The 26675-nt window shown below is 40.1% G+C and overlaps 3 protein-coding genes across 10 annotated transcripts in view; 2 read left to right on the top strand and 1 right to left on the bottom strand.

Annotated features, from left to right (window-relative positions):
• LOC107226590 overlaps nt 1-7044 on the top strand; it is an 81809-nt gene extending 74765 nt beyond the window's left edge. The window contains exons 5-10 of the mRNA XM_046732308.1: nt 68-201; nt 271-421; nt 526-857; nt 992-1210; nt 1341-1443; nt 1691-7044. Of these exons, the coding sequence (XP_046588264.1) occupies nt 68-201; nt 271-421; nt 526-857; nt 992-1210; nt 1341-1443; nt 1691-4497 (3746 nt within the window). The 3' untranslated portion in view covers nt 4498-7044. The remainder of the gene's footprint in view (nt 1-67; nt 202-270; nt 422-525; nt 858-991; nt 1211-1340; nt 1444-1690) is intronic.
• Nucleotides 7008-26675, bottom strand: part of LOC107219229 — a 43176-nt gene continuing 23508 nt past the window's right edge. For both annotated transcript variants that reach the window (XM_046733123.1, XM_046733056.1), the window contains exons 4-5: nt 8051-8620; nt 7008-7957 (exon numbers count right to left, since the gene is read on the bottom strand). In XM_046733123.1, coding sequence (XP_046589079.1) covers nt 7720-7957; nt 8051-8620 — 808 coding nt within the window. In that variant the 3' untranslated portion in view covers nt 7008-7719. The remainder of the gene's footprint in view (nt 7958-8050; nt 8621-26675) is intronic.
• Nucleotides 10177-26675, top strand: part of LOC107219231 (carbohydrate sulfotransferase 11) — a 36261-nt gene continuing 19762 nt past the window's right edge. Inside the window, exons 1-3 of one of the 7 annotated variants that reach the window (XM_046733443.1) lie at nt 17407-17646; nt 22382-22557; nt 23323-23492. In XM_046733443.1, the coding sequence (XP_046589399.1) occupies nt 23364-23492 (129 nt within the window). In that variant the 5' untranslated portion in view covers nt 17407-17646; nt 22382-22557; nt 23323-23363. Of the gene's footprint in view, nt 10464-17406; nt 17834-22338; nt 22558-23322; nt 23493-26675 lie in introns of those variants that run through there. The other 6 variants (XM_046733388.1, XM_015657385.2, XM_046733278.1 and 3 more) reach the window with 6 other exon arrangements.

Below are 26675 nucleotides of genomic sequence, written 5' to 3'. Positions count from 1 at the left end.
AAGAATGCCAAGAAGCGCATACCTATACGGTCACAATGAATTTAAGACTGGTACTCATTTTCCGCAGGGGTTAAGACTCCGTTGTGCAAAGTGACTGGTGCCCAGCAACTGAGCCGAGGGGGATGGTCCGAGTTGCGGAATCTGTCAACCGGGGACCTGCCATTGAAGTTTGTGACGTACGAGGGACGGAGCTACTTGCAGGTATGAGAATAATCGGGTATTCGATGGATGGTCTACGGTTCAGGGTTTTTTACACGGTGGTCTTCGCAGTGGGTAGGAGAAGCCGAGCTGCGGGATGCGACGGAGGGACGAGTCATCCGTGTGCATTTGGTGTGCCGAGACGTGGACCGGGAGAAGCGAGCTCCTGATGTATTCACTCCTTGCGTGGCCTTCCGGGTGGCCGGCTCTCCGGCGAAGAACAGTAAGTGGCGATTTTGGGCTCCGTCTTACGACCACGAGCCTGCGAGGCGGTACTTTTGCAGTAATTAGCAATTGAACCTCCCTCTCTCCATCTCTCTTCTTCAGGCATTCGAGAGGTGGTGTTCTTCAACGATGCCCAAGTCTCCCAGGGCCTGTCCGCCATCGAGTACACCGCCATCGGATTATCCTCGGTTGTTCTCGCCCTGATATACGTTGCCAGCGTTCTCCTTTACCTCCACACGAGGAGGACCAAGCGGAGACGCGTTGAGGAACCGGAGTCCGGCCTGGGCACCGGCCGCGATAACATCGGGATCGTCAAGAGCAACCCTCTCCTAGCAGCCGGACGCCATTTCGAAAGCGACGACAACAGCGGACGCAGCGAAAGCGAGCTTGGAGACGAGCTTCCGCAAAGCGACAGTGACCATGGCTTTGAAAATGTGAGTAGCTCCGTGAGCATCTTCAGGAAATTTCGATCGTCCTTCTTCCTTCGGTGAATGGTCTTGGAACGATGAATTTCACGGTAAGAGCATCCACTTGTACAGCTGTAATATAACTGCGAAATCATCTGTAGGTCACTTCAGCGGTGGTTCATCCGTATTGCGCGTACAGTTCAGACTCCGACGGGATGTTCGGTTCCGGTTCGATACTCGGGGAACGTCTGCCCGAAGAGGATGTTCGGATTGTGGAAACAATCGAGAACACCCAACACCATGAGAGCTCCTCACTGCCGGGCACCCAGAGACGGAAGCTGTACTTTAACCCGGCGTACTTTGACAGGCAACTACTACTGGTAAGTTTCAGAGGTAACAGGTGTTGCGTTTGCCGTTCACGGTGATTAGTTAGGACGAGTAACTCGTCAGAGTTAACAGCGATTGGGCAAGGTATGCAAAATGATTGAAGTTAGAGAGGTGTGTTTTTAGGCCCCACCTCCGGCCGCCATAGAGTTTCTATTCAAAATACGCGAAGTCATCTCCATAGCGAAACACAAGATGGCTGCGAAGCGATTCGTCCCGACGCTTGTTGGTGAGTAGTTAGCATCTAATTCGTCATTAAGATGTATTAATATTGTCTCGCGAAACGTTGTGTAAAATTTCATGGATTCCGAACATGTTTCCCTAACCTCACCAAAACTGCATTTTTGCTCTATCCGTACAATCAATCTCTCTAAAGCATTCTTGGAGATTAAATCTGTATTCAAACATGACCTGTTTTTTGTTGCACCCTAAAGCTTGCAAAGCTGAGTATACTTACAAAATCTTGACGTACACAGGGATTCCGGAGGAGGAGACTGGCCTGGAACGAAATGGACGAACGGGTCTTCATCGCCGGGGAAGCTCGGCCCAGGGATCTGTCGCAAGATCGAAAAAGTCTCAGAGCTGCACCGGATGCCCAGGTTGCCGCGAGTCGCAGCCAAGTTTGCCGGTGCTTCCGGCACCTTCGCACTTATGCCTGGGAGAAAGCAGGATACGTGCATGGTTGGAGGACGTGAAGCCGCCGGAAAAAAAGTGGAAGGACGCGGAAGACAGTAGACGGAACTTTGCAGAGAACGCGAGATCCTTCGCGAAGAATCTTGAGTACCTCAAGGAGATGGCCAAGAGCGACTTCGGCAGCCCCGAGAGAGCCAATAAGCACATGTCCTCCTCGTGGAAGGACAATCCGCCGATGCTGAGGACCTTCCAAAACATCGCGAAGAGTGAGATAATGGAAAACGACGACCGCCTCAGCGTCTCGAAACGTTCGACCAGGTCCATGTTCGAGGAGTCGAACTTCAACCGGTACCATAACATGTGCAGCAGCAACATCCAGACCCTGGACATGAACGACACGGTGAACGCGAAGGTGAGGAAGGCCATAGAGAACTCGTTCATCAAGCAGATGGAGGAGAACGCGACTCTCGAGTCGCTGCAATCGCTGGAAAAGAAGCTGATGGATCCACTAATGCTGAGAGATGGACGAGTGACGCCCACGAGTTCACACAAGTCGGCCAAGTCATCGTCGAACGATTCGGTGCCCAAGACACCGACAAAGAGGTCGAAGAAGTCACGCGCACCACCAGCCCCGAAAAAGCTCCCCGACATGATCAAGGAGCTTCCGAACGGTAAATATCCCGCCAAGAAGCTCATGGACGAGGTGATCCAGGAAATGGTTGTCGCGAAGGCGCTCGAGCACAGGCCGAAACTGGCTAAGGCCACCGACTTCGAGGTCGATAGTTTGGAGCGCTCGAAGAGCAGTTTGAAGTCCTCCTCGTCCCCGGACTCTACGGATCGCCATTCGAGCCCGGCTCTGTCGACAGCACTGCCTCTCGATGAGGAACTGACCATGCAGAACGCGATATTCAACGTCAAGACGGGGGCGATGACGATCTCGAAGTTGAAGAGTGAGGCGTTGGAGAGTAAAACGGCACCGAAAACAACCCTTTCAGAGCTGATACTTCCCAGACCTCAGAGCTACTCACTGGTCAGCGAAGTGTACGTTAACGACGGGTACGCCAGCCCGGCCGGAAGCGAGTCCTCGGGGCCGGAAATCCAGTACGAACCCGAAAACCCTGGGCACCTGACCATCAAGGTACTCGACTCGCCGGAGAACTACGTGAAGCAGGACGACTCGGAGTACGAGCCGGACACGTTGGATCGCAAACCAATGAAGCTGAAGATAAACGAAGACGTCAGCTACGGCAAGGGCAACCTTGACGAGGTGTACGTCGACTCGTTGGAAAGACCAGCCCACATATCGCTACGCAGCAAGGGAAGCTTCAGAACCGAAGATTCGAAGGGTAACGAAACTGCACCGTTCCAACGGAGCTACGGAAGCCTGCGCGAGATCTACGAGGCCAGACTGAGGAGCAACCTGAAGAACTCTGCACTGCTGAGCAGCACGCGGTCCTTGAACGGGGACCCGGAGGTGGACGCTTACTCCTGGCAGAAGGACAAGTATCTTACCCCTGAAATGAAGCACATCAAGAGACAACGGAAGCCCCAGAACCAGCCTGACGTCGTTCCCACTCCGATTGACGAATCGATTTACCAACAGCCGAAACCACCGCGGCTGATAGAAGGCCTGATGACGAAGCCCCCCTTGCCACCGCCAAAAAACGGACGGGACAGGAGTTGCGTTGATACTGGTAGCCCTGCGGCCAGCGAGATCACTTCTGTCCCAGTTAATTATTACTCCGCGGGGAAGCAATTCATAAATGACATTAACGACGCGAACGAGCCTTGCCTCTGTCGCCAGAAGAGGAACGTTATGTCGAACAGCTTCGAGTCGTTGGCCACCTTGAACTACGTCGAGAAGAAGCCGTACCTGTCGAGGAACGACAGTAGAAAGACAGTAATCGGCGATACGGCTGCGGACTCACACTGGCGAGTCAACGACTATGCGTCCAGAGAATACGAGAATGTATCGTCCCTGCGCATCAATGCCAATCCCCAGAAGTCCAAGGGCAGGATCCCCCTGTTTCCGATCGACACGAAAAGCTACCCTCCGGTTAGGAAGACCATGTCAAGTCTCAGACATTCCGGATCCGAGAAGAGAGCCAGACAATCGACGGCCGAGCCGAGGTGTCTAATTTCCGAGGGGTGCATCACCTTCCTGGCACCAGACCAGCGTTCGCCGCCATCGAAGAACGCCGGACATCGAAACGGAGGTCGTATCCGAACGGTACCAGGGATCCAGGTCCAGCATGCCGGCTACAAGGTCGAGGACAGTGGGTACCTCAGCAGCACGGACAGCAACGGGTCCCATAAACGGCTATTGAGGCAAGACGTCAGTAGCGTTTCGGAAACGGATGAAACGGAGTCGGCTTGTGACGGGGCGAGCGAAAGCGGGGCGGAGAGCATCGGCACGGACAGTGTGTTCTTTGGCAACTTCCGGAAGCTCTCGGAGATGTCGAGCTTCTCGAAGAGCGTCGATTCCGGGGTGGATCTGAACGTGCGGAACCCGTATTTCCAGGCCTTTGGCATCAGGAATGAGGGCGGGGTTTTAGAGCGGCCGAGTTACGCCGCCAGCGATAGCGAAACCGATAGCTTTATGACCGTTCTACCGCTGGCAGGTAGTAAACGGAATAGTTTGGTTTTATAGTTTTAACAGATAGGTGAACAGTAGCAAGGAATTTAAGAGGTTGTGAAAAAGTTATTAACGGAGTCCAGGGTACCTTTTAGCTTTTACGTTCTACTGGGACCGGCGTGTTCCGAATCTTCTTTTTTTCTGTCGATCAGTTATTCGACGAACGCTACGACGTCCGAAGACTCATAACTACTAGGGCCCAGCATTCGAGGCCTTAAAAGGACGTTTATTTCATTTTCTGTATTTCAATGACGGGCTAATGAACTTCAAGAAAAGTGAAATGAAGTTTCGTCGATTAGATCCTGAATTCTAGCGTGACTACTTTCAACTGAATTAGGAATAGTTACTTGAACTAATATCAATGGCGATTTTTATGTCCGTTTTCCATTCTGTCGTGACTAGAAAAATGGAAAATAAATAAATTAGATACTTGTCAGCATGCCGACCAGAATTTCGATAAAAACTCCTCGTTGTGCTTAAAAAATCTTCTGTCTAGTGTAATTACTTGCTATATATTTATTTCGTAAATATTTATGACACGCTATTTTTCACTCCCTTGCCATTTATTCTCGACAAGTTTTTTTTTTTTTTGTTTTTAATCCTAGTCACCTTTAACGGCGTTCACATACAGAAGATTTCAATAATTAATCATACCCCCAGGTCTTCACAAGTTCAACCGACAATATTCTCTACCTTATACTTTACTCTAATACACGTAATATAATTATTCCTCGCCAGTTAGAATTAAATTATTATATGATATTTAATTTAAACCTAACGTAGTAGAAAATTTGATGTAGATGAAATGAAGGCCAGTATAAGTTGAAAGTTAAATTAAGAAAAATATATTAAGAAAAACAGAAAAAAAAAAAATCAAAACGCCAAGCGTTCAAGAGTTCGTAATTCGGGTATGCTGTATAATAATCCACGTCTGTAATCATTGAAATATGATTTACAGAGCGATTAATAAACCGAACTTGTTAGTTTAGAAGCCTAAATCTGTAAGATCATTTTTATTTTTATAAATATTTATTGTTATTCTAATCTTTTTTTAAACAAATTGTAATCCATTTAGCGAATCGATAGATTTCTACGGTTCAATTCTGTTTTACAACACACGTAACGTATGAGAAGTCGTCCTGATTCTCAGTTTTTCTTCGAACTATATGACATTCGGTGAGTACACTGATAATTACGGGTCGAAGAATTACTCGAGAAACGGCTTTGGCCGGCGGTGCAATATTAATATTTGTTAGGGTCTTAATAATTAACCGAATGCAAGTGTCAAATGTGTGGTTGTGTACATAAACGTGCGTCTGATTGAAAGTATTCAATTTCGTGTGTATAGAATTGAATTAGTTGTTTAAGGGTTGTCAAAATAATGATATCTTGCCAAAAACGGTATTAATATACTGTACACATTTTTTACTATTTAAGTGTTATAAACTCAATTTAATCACTAGCACATTGTATCAAATGTTTATCTATACATAGACGTTCAATTTTCGTCATTGACTCGTTAAGTTTGTCGTTGGATAATTTTATTCGATAATTTATATGAAGATGAAACTACCCATACTCACAAATGTTGATAAATATTTATATATGTATATATCCATGTTGCATTTGGTCTATAAGTACGCAACAATTGTAAGCAGAATTGCTATACCGCGCTATTTAAACGTTGAGAATTTGTACAAATATCTGCTATTCCATGGTTGTCTGATATTTTTTTATTTCTATTTTATCTTCAAATTCTTTATCGTTTTACCTCACTGCGTTTTTCTGTACTATTTAATATACACACACACACACGCACACATATACACATTTTTTTCCTTAGTGAATTGAATTATGAAATTCAGAAGCGCACGCTTCCAAGTACCTGCCAAATGTATATATGCATAGATCTATAGGTATACGTAAAAGAGGATATTTCGCGTATCGATAATCTAACATTTATAAATGAGAAAAGAGAAGAAATTAAATTTTTAAACGCTTTATCAAGTAATATATTATCGAGACAATATATAATATATTCAATAATTATTTACTTATATGTAAAGTGTACATAAGAATATAATATATTTAACACGTATGAATATTCATCAACGTGGGAACATACTGAAGCTCAAAGGTAGAATAATATTCGTAAACGATAGAATTCGAGGCATATTATAAAACTCCGTCCGTTCATTATAGATCGTATAGTTCAAATGTTTTGTGCAATGTACGAATTCTTCTTACACGGTTGTGAATACTTTTAGTACACAATGCGAATAGTGCGATATAATAGATATATTTTAGGATTGAGAAGTACCAGAATTCAACGGAAATTGAATAAACTTCTCTCCTATAATACTGTTTCGGGGACAGGGTGTCGGTGGGTGTTGGACTGATTTTAATTAAATTCAACCTATATCGAGTAGTGAGCCAATACAATTCGGATCCTGCAGTTAGTTTCGATAGTTATTGGCAGCACGTTGCATAGTCTGTACATATTCGTTCATTTTGTAATAAATTCTATTTGGGAAAAATAAAACTCTTCATTCATTCCCTTGAGAAACCTCTGCTCTTCAATTATAGACCATCAGCTTGGCGTTAGTTTATTTTTAAACATACATTCTGCTGAAACAAGTTATTTAAAACAAGAACCTGCGTTAATCAAATTTGCGGTGTTGAATTTTAAAATTTCAATCACGAGTATGTTATATTGCCTATAATTAGGTTCACGTTCGTCGAGTATCAACGGCTGCCTAGATGTAGGCGCCTTAGCGAGTATGTGAGTTGCCTCTGATCAGGCGATATGCACATAAAATTGCCTACAATCAGGAGATAATCCGTCTGATAAATAGATTTTAAACTACTTTTTGATTCTCAACTACTGAATTATTCGCAGTATTGATCCGTGTTTTATCAAAATTGATATCTCGATAAAAAATCAGGTATTAAACATTGTTTTGAGATGGCGGATGCATTATGAAAAACTGTCTTGCGGAATAATAACGAGAAGTGAAACGCAAGAACTTGAATGTATCGTGTACGTATTAACTACAATTGCCTAAAATGAAGTGCGTAAATTAACCGATTTCGATTTAGTTCTTACTGCTTTTATTCGAGTAACTTTCAAGTTCAGGGAACCAAAACATAACAGGTTCGTAAGTGTATGACAATATTCTTAAAATTAATCATGTTCATGAAGATATATATTCAACAAGCATACCCAACTCGCGTAAACTATTCTGAAAACCTGTGAATAGTGCAACTGTTTTGAAATTCATTGATCAACAAGTCGGACTTGGCCCTGGCTTTCTGGATTTCAAAGGCGTACTCTGGTTTCAGATAAGAATTCAGCTCATCTTCCAACGCCTTGAGTACATCCTCAGCTTCGACAATAGTTTTGCAAACGACGCTCGTCTCTTTCGGCAACACTTTGCGGAGTAAATGAAGAAGCATGTTCAGCTGCGATACGGATCTAGGGGAAACAACATTGTCAGGACACTTCTCGCTCGCAACCGCTGTGAAAGAATGGATAAAAATGAAATGTGTCACGAAGCGTTTTATTCACCTGGTGTAAATGACACTTCGACACTTGAGGTGTGAAGCAGACTTCAGTTCCAAGATGCAGCGATCCATGTGAGAATTCCGACCGGTGAATACTTTCGGCAAAATTTCCGTAAACCCAATTTTATCGAGAAGGTCTTTGAGGTCTTCGATCAACGGCTCGTTGAGTTTGAAGTCGATCATCTTGTCGATGGACATCGATTTTACAGCCAGTATTGCCTGAATTTTTTTATCGCGAGCGGTGTTTGCATCCCCGTTGGATTCGCAGAAGACGTTCAAGTCGTGATCACCTTTTAGGACACGGTCCACGTCGAGAGTGAGCGTTGGGATCAGAGTCTGCATCTGCACACCGTCCAACTCGTAGGTGATGGTGCCGAACAATTGGGCGGTTGGACTGCCCGTGAACCGAGGCAAGTCGACGACGATAGTTGCTGCGATTTCGCTGGAAGTTCCTGCCTCACAGAAATCGGTTCGCCGCCAAAACGACTTCGGACTTTTGGACCAGAACGCGGAGATGCCGTGAACTTCTTGGACGTCTTTGATGGCGATGAGCGCGTCCAGGTCGAACAGATTCCTGGAACAATATCGTTCCGAGGATTTAAATCCACTCTGGTGAAAGGATTGGGGAAATTCTGGGAATCCGGGAGATCTGGGAACGGAAACTCCTGTGACATTCCGCTATCGTACCCCGCTCGGACGATTAGGCAGTGGCTGCTGGATCCCAGCTATCTGGTGACAGCCCACGACTTCGAGACGATAACCGGATGTCCGTCACTCCCCGATAAGGACATTGCGGTTTGAGAGACCGGAGACAGGACAAAGAGAAAAGCTGTCAACCCGTCAAAGGCATCCTTATCCTCAACGTAGTACAGGATGATAAAGACTATCTTTCTGCGGTGCGTAAGTACATGAGAACACTGTAAGAAAGACTGGTGTTAAAATTAACTAAATTTGGCCGGTGCGGACTATTGTAAGAGAAATTTTGTGGTCAGATCGGAAATTCACAACCTATATTCTATAGAACATAGTTTGCCATTGCATTTTTCTCGCAGTAAATAAAGTCGCAGAAATTAAACGAAGTATTCTTTTGAGGTAGATTAAAATTGAACGCATAAGGATGAAATTCGGTTCGTCTGGTACGTGATGCGCAAAGATATCGAGAAGGTAATTTTATGCAATCAATCTTTGACAATTCATTACCCATTTCACGATCCAGCAGGGTAAATTGACGTAGAAGTATCAATTTTAACAAGAATAGGCAATATAAAGGTACTAAAGATCGACTAATGAAGATCAGGAGGGGACGAATTTCAAGGTTACTTCCGTTCACTTTTATTCAACGTATAAATTTCCGTTTCGATAGCGAATCACTAAAGTTTCTATTACCAACAAAGATCAAGGAAACACGTTATCGCGTTATTTACTTGCTAATCAACCGAAATATCGATTACTAGAACAATTGTGCCAGTTTAGGTAAACCGATTGAAGATCCTACAAACTGTCAACGATATGGGGAAATCTTTGCGGGATCTTGCACATCGATTCTGAGACGAAAAGTTTTTATCTCCAAAAATCGCGATAATAGAAGGAAAAAAACAAAACCGCAAGTGAATGTGACACATTGATTACTGCAGACGAGTGAAAAAACTTGCGAAATACCTTAATAACGCGAGAGTTGTGATCGTTACCAAAACTTTTGCAGAGTCGGCATGTTGTTAGTGAAAATTGGACAGGACGGATTCCTGCAGTAACAATCGTTGCGCAATAATAATAAGGTATATGCGACACCTCGAGGGCGTAAATGGGGGGCGTAAATTATTTACATGTAAGTAACGGTTCCAATTCTCAGACATGTCGCGCATTCGAACGCATAGTTTAGGATTCGGAAACATCGAACTCACGGTTCTTGGATCGCTGATGGCGGGTGCAACGGCGATGAATTCAAATGGAATAATTAGCGCCAAAGTGATCAGCAACACACGTGTAACCGTTTGGCCGTGAATAAGCGCCGCCAATTGTAAGTCGCGCGTTTCAGCAGCAGAAACACGAGCGTATACCTATTTCCTAATTACGTAGTATCAGCGGAGCTGAAACGTAGCTTGAAGATCCGACGACAATCTATAGGGTCTTCAGTTGCGCGTCGTCAGTTGCGGAACGAGAAACGAAACGTGACGGGAATTTGTCAAGAATCGTCTATAAGTTGTTCTCTCTACACGTTCGTGAATTCTTATCGCTCTCACGATAAAATATCTTCGCTAACTATCGGCATATTTTTGTTCGTTACCTCGCTTCTTTATTTTCTGTGATTCATTTTTAAAATAGCCGGTTGTGAAGTTTACGTGTCGTGGCTTTAGTTTTTTTCGTAATTAGTGCCCGATGTCTGTACTCCACGTTGCAGTTACCATTTCAGGATAAGGGTGAGTGTGTTGGACGTTAATTAATTTTAGTACGTATCTACATTAGGCTAGTTTTCTTTCAACTTAGTTTTTAACGTCAAATGAAGCCTTGCGAAACCGGAACTCGGTAGTAAAATTCTAAAAGGTTACTCGACCGGTTTGTATCTTTCAGACACTCTAACCGAAATATTTCGAAATCTATACAAGTTGGGAAGCTGTTTTCGGTTTCATTTTGTAGATAATCAAATTTTTTATTTAAAAAAAAACTCCAGACTACTATGCTCCTAAATGTTCATCTTGTATTCGATACGAACGTTTAAAGTTGGGTGCTTTGAATAAATGAACGAAGATGCTTATTACCTTGTAAATTTATATCTAACCCGTGTTCTAAGCTGATATAGTACCGTCTACTTCACGTTAGTGTCACGAATATTCAGAGCTTATAAAAAAAAGAGAGCGCCTGGCCCCCTGGCGCTGCGGTTGTTCCTTCTCCAAGTCATTACAAATAACATCAGGTAGTAGTAACAACATTTTTTAAAGAACATTTCATCATCTACGAAATGAAACCAAGAACAGCTTCCTAACTTGTATAGTTTTCGAATTATTTTGGTCAGAGTGTTTTGAAAATTCAAACCGATTGAGACACCTTTTAGAATTTTGCTACCGAGTTCTAGTTTAACGAGGCTTAATTTGTGGCTATAAACTAACTTTTCGAAGGGTATGTGATAAGGAAAAAAAAAAATCGGCTTAATCTACATGCAGATCAGATGCATTACAAGTAACACGTGAAATTTGACCGATCTGTGTTAGATAAATGTATATATAAATATGTACATATATGCATATATATAACGGCCAATTTTCTTGGCAGAGAAAAGTAACGCGGCACCGTGTTCTCCAGATTGAATTTTTTTTTTCGAGTGTTTTTTTCCCTCGCCTTCTTGTTATTGAAGGGAAAGATTGAGCAGCAAGGAAGGAAATCCAATTACTCGTTTAGGCTACACATAGCTGCATCGATCTGTTTATATTGAGAAAATTTTTCACCCACCGTGAAGCGGAATGAGATTCGGGCTGTGTGTGAAATAATGTAGTTTTTAAAAATTGAAGAAAAAGATCGATAGTCATTAACCCGGTATATAATGGAACGTTACTCGCGTTGTCGGTATAAATTGACTTTAGTTACAAATTACTCTGATAATAATATTGAAATCGTGTACAGGTTTGGAAACATTGTGTGCACAGAAACGAGACTAAGAGAAGTGAATTGAAACTAAAAAAGAGCTGTCGCGGAATATTTGCTACGCGTTATTTTTGCTAAAATTTTCATTCATAAGGCGCGAATTGTTGATTGTAAAGATATGTTATAATTATTCTTTGCGTCATAGCATTAGCTGCAGTAAAAAATATAATATTACAATACGATAAAATTTTACGCGGTTTTCAAGGAAAATAAAAAAAAAAGACGGAGGAAAAATAAAAAGGACAGAAGTAGGGGAGTTTCGTCGAGAGGATAAAAAAAAACCCTCCCGCGACAGAGATCTTGTTAATGGCAAAGAGGCGATAACTCTCTGTTATTTTAATCCCATTTCACGGATACAGGAACGAAAGGACGGCAATCAAGTTGATCGATCGGTTTCGTTTGCCCCGATATTTGCAAGCAGCGAGAAGGAGAGGAGATCGATCCTTATTTATGGACCAGCAGCAGTCGCACGATTCTGTATTTCATGCTCACTGCCCCTTTTACCGGAATTTAAGTAATTGCACGGAAGCTAAAAAATCGGGTTGTGAACGTATCGAGTTGGAAAATTGTTAATTACCATCCAAATTATGCAGAGTAACTGTTTTTAGGTTTCAGTCGAAATTGTCGTTCAAGCTGGTCAAGAATACTTCGCTTTTTGTGCGTAACATGAAAACTTTTAACTGATTATGTTAGAAACAACGTTTAGTATAATAGAATTGATATTGATATTGTAACTAATTAACTCGTATTATATTTAAAAATTAGTAGGAACCTTCCATGTTACAAAATTTTGTCGACCAGTGTAATTGATCAGATTCGATGTTACGTTCGATGCAACATTTGTTCGGTAGTAGATTATAGTATTAAACGGATTATACGTGAAAGTAGAAGAATGAAAAGGGGGGAAAAATGGTGTAATATTCCGTTTTATACACAGGATATTGTAATACCTCGGTAAGTTGAAATTTATGCGAGACGAAAAAGAGAAGATAAGGTAAAAAATAAAGCACCAACGGGAGTAACAATTCGTCTTCCTTGATAAAGCGGGAGAAAATTTCATACGCAACACTTTAGCTTGGTTTTTTTTTCTATACTAAAGTTTGTATATTCTCGTTACTCAAGTGATTTCCCAAAGCGATAAATGGAATCGTGTTATAATAATTGGCGTAATAATGCCGCGTTTTGTCTGGGCCGAAAAATTGCGCTGCATAATTGTTTGGAAGAGAATTTGGAAACAATTGGCACACTGAGAAAAATTTCATTTTTTATAGTAACTAGAAAAATTCAGTGAAACAGGTATCGTTGAAAAAAAACTGTTTGAATATTGTTGGAATTACGAAAAATAAAGTACGCGTAACCATTTTGCGCTATTGTCGATGCTCTTTTGGTAATTGCAACACAAGATCAGTTTGTGAGGTTTACTCTTCTTTTTTAGTTAAATAAGGCTTTAACGTCAATTTATTTTTGCACAAGCATTAAATTTTCGCAACAGTTGCAAGAAAATATAGCAAAAGTGATCGTAATGAGAAAGAACAGTAACGGATACTAGACTTTCCGGTAACAGCTAGAAAACTAATTTTCTTTTTGTACCTAGAGCTGTATTTTTCAATTATGGTAAAAAATGAAAATAGTTAAGGACTGAGTGGTAACCGGAACTAAAAATTTCTCTCAATGCAGGGCGTTTGATTTTTCGTTGCGAAAAAAAAGGAACCACCCTTGGCTTTTTGACATTCCAATCATCGCCTTGGCGATGGATTCCCGAAGCGATGTGCGTATCGGGGAATTTTACTGCGATTGGAACTGCGATATTTCATCCAGTGCGGTTCGCAATTAGCCAAGGAATTTCTCCTCGCTAAATGGGGAATTTCGAATTCCTTTCTAAATTTTCAATGGAACAGGTAAATGAGACGAAAGTAAATTTGGGAGTGGGAGGAAAATTCTGGATGATTTACATTAGTATAAACAACGTTTTGAGAAAGAGGCCAGACGCCATTTGCTTTTGTTTTGATGACCAAAAAATATACACCCGGCATGTAAATAGAACGATAAACCAACAATAGTCGTTGCGAATAAGGAAAGAGGAGAAATTTTCTCGAGTAAGTAAGAATCGTTTCTAATTATTGTTAGAAGACTGTACGTAAACAGTTTTTAGAATCCACCAAATTTTCATCGTGCAAATTATGAATGAAAATCAAAAATGCGCAATCGATTATCCGAGCAATGGCGATTTGAGGAAATGATTAGCAAGAACACATCGAGGGGAGAAAAAAATGTGTGCTTAAACGGTGAATTTTACGCATCAATCTTCGTCTCGTGGAAAAATTGTACGAGAATTTATTCACCTTTTGCTTACTTTCTTCATTATTCTTTACGTGATTATTAATTATTACTCGTCTGATTTATTATGAAGTTCACGACAGATTTCACAACGATTAAGATCAAATTTAACGAAGCTAATTAGTCGCGTCGCTGTCGTAAATTACTGCAAGAAAAGTTTGCAAAATTTTTGTATTTTTTCCTCTGTTCGGTCAGCGGTATTTTGTTACGCGCAAACTTTTTTTTTCCCCGAGTTTTTACTTATCGCCTTTCCGATCACGAAGCGTTCACGAATTGATAGGCGAAACTTGTTGAACTTGCGAAAAATAGTGCAGTGAATCGGTTGGAAAATCTGCAGTGCTTTTCAAACGCTGAATCATCTGATTCTAGAGGAACAAGAAAATCAAGACGAAATAAAAAAAAAAAAAAAAAGAAGAGAAGAAAATTCTTATATCAGCAGCCGCACGGAACATTCCTGAGAGTATACAGAGCCTGGGAGAAGAAAAAGCTCAGAACAATGTCCATCCGCGAGCTTTCCATGCTCCACGGTTTTTACAGCGTTCGCAGCACGTATAGAATATGGAATGAAAGGCAAACACGGGGGTTTGCGTCTCTTACGCCTCGGAAAATTCACCCTCCGTGAAAAAGAAAAAAAAAAAAAAAAAAAAGGAAAATGTTCACGACTCGGCAATGTTTTCTTGCTTACTACGGAATCAAATACTTCAGCACTGAGATTTCGTAACTTCGTTTCAATAATTTCTTGGGACTTGAATCGAGGATGCAAGAATCGACACTTTTTTTTACTTGTTTACAACGAGATATTATCGAATCAAGGATTTATCAAGCAACTGAAATTTCGGTACACGCTCTTAATTACTCCGGAAAAAATTAATGGACATTTACATCCATGATAGAAAAGTTCCGGGAAATAAATATTTTTAAAACGTGACTTCAGAGGAAATTTTTCCGGTAAATAATTACTTCGCAAAGTTTGAATGACAAATATAAACTATTGATTAATTTTCAAATAATTGCTATAATTGCGTATGCCAATGATAAAATCTTACGGTTTTGAAAAATTAATTTGATAAAATTAAAATGTTCGTAATTGACGATTCGATGAAAGTCTGGGTGAAAGTATGAAATTGCTGGAAATATTTTGACCGCAGTCATTTCGTGCGGAGTCATTTTGTCCCGAGTAATTAAGTGCGGCAGCCGAACTTTCCATTACGATTGTAAGGTTGACTGAAAACTCTGTAATTAGAAGGTCTTGAAGAGTATGTGATATTTGGTAAACTATGCAAAATCACCGCAATGGCGAATTTGAAAGCTAAATATTCTACTGACACATGCCAGTTTATCATCAGAACTCTGCGTAAGCGGAAACTTGAGTTTTCGAACAAGCTCAATCGATCAAATCTTCAGATATACGATTTCTCAAATTGACACATTTGCAAGCTACGAAGATTAGATTAAAATTACAGTCAAAAAAAAAATTACTAAAATTATAAGCTAAAGCCTAGATATCGACTTTTCATTTCACATCACTTTAAAGTTTTTAAAAACCTGATAGATTCGTTCAATTTCATTTAACGACGGTTTCCTTTGTTTAGAAAATTATTCTCTACAATTCTGCCAAGAAACTTCTTTATTATGACTACTAAAGCGTTTATTTAAATTTTCAGAATTTGTTTTCCTTGAACCGTGAAAAAAAAAAAAAAATTCATGGCAATTCTCGAGAACAGAAGAGAAAAATTGAATTACTGTTTATGCATAATTTTTTTTTCTATTCAGTCACTGTTCAACATTGTCCGACAGTGTCTAACAAAGCGTGATTTTAACGAGGCTTTCCGTGCTTCGCACTGATTTATTGGCTCAAGAGTAAATTTGCGGTTGTACCGAGTATTTGCCGCAGGTATATGCGAATTTCCACCGACGTCGAGCAAACATACATAAACATATATATCTACGTTTATATTATGTACCAGGTATGCATACCCGCTCCGGAAACCGATAACTCATGATTGGCTGGTTGGGGGAATGTCGAGCTTTGACACGCATGGATTGAGTCACGGCTTTCGTAGATGCTCCAGATTTTTCCCCAATCAAATTTTATCAGTTCAAACTACGGTGGATTGGTAGATGAAAATTATCGGAGTCGATTGAGAATAATTCGGATAAAGTGCAGCCCGAATCGCAAGCATGGTACAGGACTACCTCGTATACCGGAAGTGAAGTGGAAGTTGAATCGTCCGACGCACTGTGTTAAATTTTCACGTAGTTCTTCGATTATCCTGCGCAGAAAAACCTTTCGCATCGACCTTGACAAACGAGTTTACGACTGTACGTAGAATACTGTCTAATTGCCAATTGTGATTGACCAAGTTTAATCCGTTGGACGGGCTTTTTGTCCGCCCACTTCCAAGTCCATTCAAATTAGACACTCGCGTTCAGCTTCCGCATTGCGGCTGTTGGATGTATCGTCTCTAAATTGAAAATAGAGAGGCAGAGCGGGAGGGAAAAAGATGCGAAAATATCCGATTCAGATCTGCGGCTTTGGAATGTTTTCATTAGCAAGTTTGTCGGAATGAAAAGAAATTCAGAAATCTGTTGTTCACGGGGTTCGGAAGTTCTTTTACAGCGATTCAATGTTGAATTCGGTCAAAGTTTCGATCTTCATATGGCGATGCTACACGCTTTTTTTAAATTCATCTCTGAGCTCTGTTAGATAAAATTCCCATGTGCAGGACATAATTTTACGTACATTGAGAGAAATTTTTATTTCCGGTTGCCGCTCTGTTGACCATTTTCATTTCCTATCACAATCGAAAAATACGGTTTTAGGTAGAAAATGAAAATTAGATTCGTAGCTGTTACCAGAAAGTCTAGTAACCGTTACTGTTCTTTCTCATTACGATCACTGTTACGATATTTTCTTGCAACTGTTGCGAAAATTTAATGCTTGTGCACCGATAAATTGACGTCAAAGCCTTGTTTAACTATTTTTCTAGTTACTACAACAAATGAAATTTTTCACAATGTACCCATATTCATACGGGTATTCCGCAATTTATCTTTTTCAACTTTTGTCGCCCCAAGCAACGGACTCGCCTGATGAAACTCGACGATCCGATTTCCTCCAGTGAGCTATCTCCGGTAACGGATGAGCAAAAAGGCTTGGAAAATTTGTGCGCTCCAACCTCCCAGTCCATGGTCTAGGTACCATACTACAGTTGAATCCGCGTGACCCACGCGCCTAGTTCGTGACCGATGAACCGGGTCGTCGCCATGTTGCAAAACGATGCTCAGTGAGCGGGCGCTTGCGCGAGAAAGCATTTAATCCGTGAGATCGACCCGCAAGAGCGTTCTCGAGGTCGGTTGCAGGCCAGGTTTAAGCGCCCCTCGCCTCGTAGTCTCAGTCATGTCGGGGGTGTCGTCGTGAACGTTGGCCTCGCGCTCTGACCGAACAACGCGTCGAGCGACACGTGCAAGTGTCGATCCGTAGACCCGAGCCCTGAATTTTTAACCCTTCGCCTTCCGGTGGTCACCGCAACCTCGAAACAAGACCCCAAGATTCCGAACACTCCGAGGCAGAGTAGGACACCGAAGAAAAAGGAGAAGATTGAAGACAGGGATGTGAAGTTTTCGGTACAGTAGGATGAAAAAGGTGCCTCTGTTCCAAGGTAGTGAGCGATGCCCCTCACCGTTGGTTCATGGTAGAGGATCATTGGGTTCGGGATTCAGCTTCGTAAATGAGTCGTTGAAGCTGATCGAACTACGTTAGAAGTAGCTGTTAGGGTGGTCAGCAGGCTGTGCTGGTGTGGTAGGTTCGAAGGTAGTTTGGTGTGTCGGACCAACATGTTTGAAGTGTGCAACCGACGTCGTTGGTGACGGACGTGTCGTTCTCTGTTGAATGACGTCGAACAGTTGCCTGAAAGATCATTGAACTAGCTGCTGACCGCTTTCGTTGGTTGTTGCAGGCATGCAATTATCGAATAGTCAAATAGAGAGGGAATGGTTTTGTTGGTTCCATCTTTGAAAGTGAACAGTTTCTGATCCAGAGGCAGTAATTCACCGGGTTCTCTAGATTTCGAATGTGTGTGTGTGTGGTTGGGCGACTGAAATCTGCGTTGCATCAGCAAAAGCCTGCCGAATCGTAAACGGAGTCCCGATCTTCAAAACAGACGAACGGAAGATTTTTACAAGTTTACGGTTTACTCTGGGTGGTGATAAAACAGTCTTTCACGACTCTCGGATCAGCTCCGGATGTCTGATAGTCTGGGTTACTCCGGGCTTCCGGTTGCTTGGACCCACGTGGTAGTTAGCCATGCAAAAGCTACAGTCGGTATCGTTCTTGGTTCCCGAACTCCACGACTGATTCGAATTTCGAATTCGTGTCAATCTTTAGGCTGTTAATTAGCGTCAATGACGCGCGTCACTCACTGTCGGAACTATTGTACAGGGAATTATAATCGTGACATCGACGAAGGGAGAAGAGTATCGACAAAACGGGGTGCGGAAATCAAGATCGTCTTTGACGACTACAAGATACTTCATCGAATGGCATGAGGGTGAATTTAGTAACGTTACTGTAACGATGCATGTTTGGGAAAGGAAATCGGTAATTCGCACATTTGTGGCTTTCCGGAATTCGGTAAACCATCGTAAACAAATAGTCGAGGAAATAAAGCAATGGACTGTCGATTTTTTGAGCAGTAAGACGGATTTTAATTCGGTTTTTTGCATTCGCTTCGTAAGAGCGCCTACAAACTTTGTGAACTAAATTGATTAATTCATTTTTTGAAAATGCATTATGGCATTAATAATATGCATTTTGCAAGTGCACTTCCAAGAGACACTAAATAAAAAATTAACTGCAGAAGACAAAGTCTATACTTCTTGTCACCACAATCTACACAATTCTTATAATATTTCAATAAATAATTAAGAACAATATACTTTAATTGAGGTAAAAATGATAATACTCAAGATAATTCCAGAAAAAGACGTTGAAACGTTCACCCTGGGCACCACGTACCTCGGAGACGGTTGCCGTATCGATATTCGTATTCAGTGACCCCAAAAACCCCCGAGCAACGAGTTTCGACAAATTCGATCACAATTTTCGCCAAAACTCTAGGAGAAGACGTTGATACTGTCCACCCTGGGCACCAGGTACCTCGGAGACGGTTGCCGTGGCGATATTCGTGTTCAGCGACCCCAAAAACCCCCGAGTAGCAAAACTGGACTCATTTCCATTAATATTTACCGAGTTGCAAATTTTTTATTTAGTGTCTCTTGGAAGTGCACTTGCAAAATGCATATTATTAATGCCATAATGCATTTTCAAAAAATTAATTAATCAATTTAGTTCACAAAGTTTGTAGGCGCTCTTACGAATCGAATGCAAAAAACCGCATTAAAATCCGTCTTACTGCTCAAAAAATCGACAGTTGGGCCGTTTTTAGTGCTTTATTTCCTCGACTAAAAATATAAACCGATTCCGATAAGCCAACTCCTTGAAAGTTATCCCAAAATCGCCAAAATTTTTTCTCCTGATCGCATCGTTCAGTCAACGTTACCAACTTCAGCCTCGTCGAATGACAAACTCGATCTCCGCTGTCGATGCAAATATCAATATCAAACATTTATTGTACACTCGTGTTTAGCAAAATATCGAATATTCACTTGATAAATTAAAGAGAATTTCACTTGCGAGCGGAGATATGTTTTACTAATACGAACGACTTTTGGTACGCCTAATTATCTTCACCTCGACTGAACTGTGTTTCTGAATTTTGTTTCCTAGTTTAATTGTCAGTGTCAACATAGTTCGAACCAGCTAACGATATAACTGTAACAGCGTTCGAGAGAGTGGAACGGTTGATTTGTTTGACAGTTATTACAGCATGATGCCAAAGATAAACTGACACCGGACGGTCGTCAATTCTCGAATATCCTTCTATGTACATACGTGTAACATATGTGTAAAACACATACGCGCGGAATCTGAAATGGTCATCGAAACTCGCGTGCTGCTGATAATAAACCGATATTTATGTAACGGTTTGTACATATATACGGTACAGTATATTTTCTGTATAAAAAAAAAAAAAAAAAAAAACACACCCGCACTGTGTCAACCCTCAAGAAAAAATTGTCTACTCGGTATTTTTTCCGAAATCACGCACCCGCATAAATAATCTTGCCGTTTTGTTTCCGGTTCCGAAAAACGGCTGATTTTTCACACCGTTAATAATTCAGCAGATCCGCAGAGCGATAAATTTTAAACTTATGTCGGACTCAAATTTTCGCATAATTTTCATCTTTGTCGTAGAATATAATCGAGAGGAATATTAATTTTTACTCGAGTGTCGGTCAATTATCCTTTTCACTAGGGAAAAATCGCGAATAAATAAAATCGAATGATTGATAAAAAATATTTGCGAAATCGTTAAAACGAGTGGAAGAAAACGATTGTTTCAACTTTGTGGAATGGATTCGAAAAATTACGGTCATCTGTAAACACGGTATGTTTGAGATTTATTTTCAAAATTATCGATTGAACTTTTTGGATTAAAATGAGAAGAAAATTCGGGCTGATAATAAATGACGATTAACGTTTGTCATGCTTGCACGAAATGGCCCAGATTCGCAGCTTCGCGCCCATGTCACTCGTTGTCAGCGGACAAAAGTGTATAATTATTGTGAAATATACAGAACAATATACAGCGCTAAAATCGAGAACCAAATTACGCGTAACAAGCGTCAACCAGATTATGTAATCAGGTGTTCGGATATCGGATCGGAGTTTGGATTCCTTGTTCAGGTGCGATAAGGCAATAAAAATTTTACGAAAAACAGAGGCGTTTTGCACGCACGTATAAACCGTCCGGTTGTTGAAGCCTTGAGGAAGCGGCGACAGTGGCTCATCGCTGTGCGTGAAATTAAAAGGCCCGTATTTATACGCAACGTACGTGAATGACCTCCTACAAGTATTAAAACCGGCTGTTTGTTTCAATTCCGGTCGATTAATTATGAGCAGCACACATGTCACAATCACCTGATCACACATTCGAGCGATGTATACAGAGAATAAATTGTTTCAACTCTGTGTGAAATTTCGGAGATAAAAGTTTTCAACTATAAATACGGTGTCTTTGTTTCCAATGGCAATTGTTGCTACGACACAATTATACGGCTTTGATAAACGTTTTCGAATAGTCAGATATGTTCGCGACTTCGTCATGGCCGATACAAACGTGTCATTGATCGATCTGTTCCCGCTTTTGTACACGTATTAATCTCAAACGGAAAAAGAAATTATTATTCTTGGTTGAAAAACAATTTCGAGAGATGACGTAACGAGTGAATTAATTTATCGCAGAATGAATCCTTACTTTATTGAATCGTATGTAGAGGTATGCAATGTCTATGTCGATTCCGGAACAGCGTATATAGACGTCGACACAGCTGCTTCGACTTGCCTCGATTCGTTTACAGAGTTGGTTTATCGCATGGTGGGTTGAAAAAAGGAGAGAGAGAGAGAAAAAAAAAAATTAAACGTCAATTCCAACTCACACGCGCAGTCTATTTTTTACGCGCCAGAAGGTCGGATCAAAAATTCATACGTAGGTTTGTAATTTCGTCTCGAAAGTTCGACCAATTTTAACGATAAAATGAAATTCGTACAGCCGCTTTGAAAATCGAATCACTAAATTAGAACACGCCTTTTACTTTAACCCGAAAAATTCAAAACCCGCAACTTTTTTGGTTTTGTGTGTTAACCGACTAAACGTACAATTAAAATAACCGACGTTCGAATTTCTCGAATATCGTAATTATTTCTTATATTGTATTATTTATTACGTCACGTTTCGTTGTTCTCAAATTCGGAAGGTAGATTCTATTCACCACCATGCAGCGAATGGCAAATCAGTAATGCGAACGGGTATTCATTCCGTCCCCTGATCGTATTAAACAATCCGATATCAGCCTAATTAATTTCCGAAATATATAAGTATAATCGAGTTATCGGAATATTATCACCCACATCTGGAATTGTTTATTGCATTATCGATCGTGAGAGAAAAGCATGCGGAAGAATTGGTCAGATAAGGTATCAATGAGAGATTAAACAGGCGAATTTAAGATCGCTTGTACAATCTTATAACGCCACGATCGAAAGCTTGGATATTTCTGATATCACGAGTCTCGATTAGTTCCTTCCGTTATACGGTCGACGAATTATCCCTGCAATAAGAACATCGATTGTTGTTGAGATTCGTAAGAATAAAAAAAAAGAAAAAAAAAAATAATACAAATGTCAAATTCTCATAGATTTGCTCTACTTCTTTGTATCTCTCTTCTCTGACTTTTATAGAGATAATTTTTTGTCTGTCGGTGAATATAAGTGGACAAAAGTTGTGTTAAACAAACATAATAAAGTACAGTCTAAGCGAAGGGGTTTTTTTAATAAACTGGCACGATATAAATCTTGAATATGAGCACGGTGTTGCTGTAGGTCCATCAGGACGTCGAGAAAACGGAACTTTGAAGGTAAGAATGTAAAAGGTCTGATAATTGTATCGCGAAATTTCGAATTCCCTGTTCTTCAGTTCTTTGCCTGCTTTATGGTTATTCTCTCCATCAATAGCAAAAATCAAAATGCGATACGAATACACAAAGTCAAAATCTGTTTAATATGTTTATAACAAAATAGCGCTCCCAGACCGAGAGACGAACATGTTTAATTTACGTCTGGCGATATTTGAACAACAAATGAACGGATTTACACGATTTTGATCTCAATATACGCGGCTTTACTTAACTTAGAACTAATCACAGATTTTGGATCTGATTAGCGTAATAGTTTTGAAGTCATTGTAATTAAGAACAACAAATGAAGAAAAAAAAACGATGATATCTGGAAAGTGGATCAAAGGAATTTGATGATTTTCGTCTCGATCTGGAAGCTTTTCTTTTTAACATAGAACTGATCAGATTTTACGTATGATTGATTTAACATTTTTTAAGTTATTCTGTTGAGAACAAAAAATAAAGAAAAAAAAAAAAAACCGATCATATCTGGAGAGTAGATCAACGGATTTTCATGATTTTGGTTTCGATCAACGCAGTTTTTTTCAGCTCTGAACCGACCAGAGTTTAAATTTCAACACTCCGACGGTTTTCGAGTTATTTGAACGGCAAAATGTAGAAAAGTAAAAAAGTTTCGTGGGCTCCCACTTGAATGTTCTCAGACCGCTTTCACGTCAAAATCAGCCAAATTAACCACGCATTTTTTCCACCCCTCGTGATTTTCAGTTCGGTATGAGTACAGGAGGTATTCTCAACGAGGCGACAAGATGACGAGGCGTAATGTTTTGGCGGGTGCACGCCGCGCCATCCTCTTTGCGGGGGTCTTGGCTTTGCTTATCCTGGCGTTATCGAACCCTGAAAATTCCAACGAAATATCCCAGCCCGCTGTAGCAGAGGTGAGTGAAAATCTTCACGTTTAAACTGCGCAAGTAACGCAGCCTTGAGCTAATATTTCATTTACGAGTGTAAATATCTGTGCGGTAAGTCTTGAGAGTAAACCCGCGATAGCTAATCGCTGCACTTAATTTCTTTGGTTTGAGACGAGCAGGTGCATTGTTTGTTTTTACTACTTGCGCGTAACGACGGTTGTGAAGAAAGCCGAGAAAAATGTTACCTCTTCTGCGGTGACTAGAAAATTATTGCAAAAATCAGCACGTATAGAGAATATTTCACAAATCGTAAGGAAATGTGTTTCGAAATGACTATTTAGCGTTAAACTCCGTAGCTTTGCTGGTTGTTGTAATATTAAATCTTTTTGTTTAGTTTGCTAAGTTTTGCTGCTTGTTTTTTTTTTTTTTTTTTTTTTTTTTTTCCTACTCAAACAAGGCCTTGGCATCAATTTATTGTTTCGCCAACGTCGATTTATAATCGCAATAGTTGCCGGAAAAATGTAAAGTACGAAAAAAAATTATCCAAGACAGAAAGATGGTGAAAAGAGAGAGCGAGAGCGGGAGAGAGAAAGAAAAGAAAATTCGAAAATCAAATTCGTTAGTAATACGTGAACTGAGAGTTAAAAAAATGTTGGAGAAAAAAGGAAAGAAAACGAGGTTTCGGTTTTCGCAGCTTTATTTAGGTACGCCCGATGACGGGTAAACGGTTTATGTTTATTTTTTTTTCAAGCTGATCGAAGAGAAATTTGATCTCACATTTTCAATATTTGCTCACCTGTGTCATCAAGATTAATAAAATTAATATTGAAAACGATTTTTTACTGAAATCAATAACTAAGTTCGAACGGATTTTTTAAAAATAATATCTAAATTCTTCTCACCATAAAAATTTTTGTGTATTCTGATTAACTGATCGTTAGTCATGATTATTCACGTTGCGATGAAAATTGCCTTCAACTGAATTGGTAAACTTTAAAATGAAAAGTAAAAAAATAAAATAAAAATAATAATAATACACCCAACCGAAAACGGTTAATTATATATTCGATATAAATATACATCAGACTGTTTCTGAAAAAATAATAATTTGCAATTTTCCACCATGGCATCCCCTAAAACGTTTGTTCAGGTTAAAAGAAAGGTTCTGATCGTGATCTTTGAATTTAATATAAAAGTGAGGAATAAAATAATAATTTTAGGGCTACAACGTGTTTCTTCGCAAATTCAAAAATATTTGTAGAAAAAGTGAAAAATCATGCGACCGCGATCTTCGACCCAACGTACGTTTTTGGTTTCTGCGACAACCTGGTGTACACATGTGGATGTGACGTATGTGTAGATCAAAAACTAATTATTCAAACACGGTACGAAGTTGACGGTTAAACAAAAGAATTAAAGTAAGGTTAAATAATTGTAGGGATCGGGGAACAACGCGCACGCCAAATTGCTATTAAGAGTGGCAAATTGCGTGTCTGGAGAGTAATTTTCGAGCCGAGTGGTCGTCGTATATCTGAACATCTGGTTCGATATTCTTGTAGATGTAATTTGAACAAAGTCAGCCTTAATATTGATTGCTTGTGATACAATTATCATCGCGTAATCGTGCCTCCGAGATATAAATCTCGCAGCACGATCGGCTTCGTTCGCTCGTTTTGGAATTCTGTTCGCAGGATATTATTCGTAATATTTCAAGTTGTTTCCACATACAACCTTCCGTTTCATCCGAATTCACAACAAAGTTGAACAAACAAGAATACAGTGTGCAAAAGTTCAGAGAAACGGTTGTAATTTGTTTTTTGTTTTTTTTTTTTTTTTTTTTAATTTTCCCCTTTCGATCCGCAGCTGCTCTCATATTTTGAAACGGTGTAAAAATTTTTGCTCACATCGTTTCGGAATCCGTGCGATTACCCCGATATTTGAAAATTTATAAAAATTCCGGAAACAGCTTGAGGATGATGGACGTTGGAAAATGGTTCGGATTTGTTTACTTTTCGTTGTCGGTTAACGATTTTCGGTACGTTTAGAAAATACGCGAGGGCGTTAAAAAACATCCTTAATATAAGTAGAACAATGCGTTCGACGTACGTGACTTTATTTAATATTCAGAACACTTGCAGATACGTGACTTACGTCACATGGTTGTATATTTATACAATATATAATAACACATTGCATGTGTGCAGTAGGTATACTGTAAATTTGATAATAGACTCGAGCGCCATTTACTTTCTACTCATTGTTTTATTTCAAGGCGAATATCGAGGAAAAAAGTTTATCGTAAATCGGAAGGCCTCGCTTGCTAACGAACTTTTTAAAATAGAATCAACAGACTTCTAAAAAATATAACGATCAGTCGTTGGATTCAAATTTTTCATCAACTCTTTCACTTCGAGCTGAATTATCGCTGGAAAATAATGTAACGATTACTTCGAATATCATAGTTTAAAATCAGTCAAATTATTGCTACATTTCGTCTTTGCCACTTTATAGAATTTAACTTGATGTTTTGGTTTCTACTTTTTTGTTTTTCACACATCTTTTATTTCGCAGAAATATCTTAAAAATCTTCGTGTCCAATCAACAAATATTAGTTGCGTATAGATTTGAAAATATTTAATAAGTGAGAAATAGTGAAAAAGTTCTTGGTTCGAATTTCGCAAAAAAATACATTATTGTACACTTTATAATTCGGGGTCGGAGAATTCTTCTGAAATTACAAAAGTCGAAGAGCGAATTATGCGACTCAGCGTTCGTGTTGAAAAAATAACTGCATAAATGATTACTTCAAGCTTCGGTACGCTAATATTTCAAAAACGTGTGCAATATTCCGCGGTTATACGTTTATTTATATACCTATATGGACACGTATATATATATATGTGTATATACATATATTCATACAAGTATATACATGTATATATATATATATATATATATATATATATATATATATATACTTCCATTTCGGACACGCAGGTTACCCACGTCACGTGTTATATCTATAGGTGTGCACACGGCGTATCATAACGAAACGTAAAGTGCTACGAATGCATATTTCATATCTGACAGCGAGAAACTGGAGGGGGACAGAATAGAACAGGGAAAGACACCGTGTCACGTATTCGCAGAGCCGGAAAATAAGTTTGTACCAACATGCATGAAAAAAAGTTACGAGACTACATTTCTTTT

Source organism: Neodiprion lecontei, chromosome 1, assembly GCF_021901455.1.
Source record: "Neodiprion lecontei isolate iyNeoLeco1 chromosome 1, iyNeoLeco1.1, whole genome shotgun sequence".
In the NCBI taxonomy this organism is placed as follows: Eukaryota; Metazoa; Arthropoda; class Insecta; order Hymenoptera; family Diprionidae; genus Neodiprion; species Neodiprion lecontei.
The sequence above is the reverse complement of the archived record's forward strand: the minus strand, read 5'-3'. Positions and strand labels throughout refer to the sequence as shown.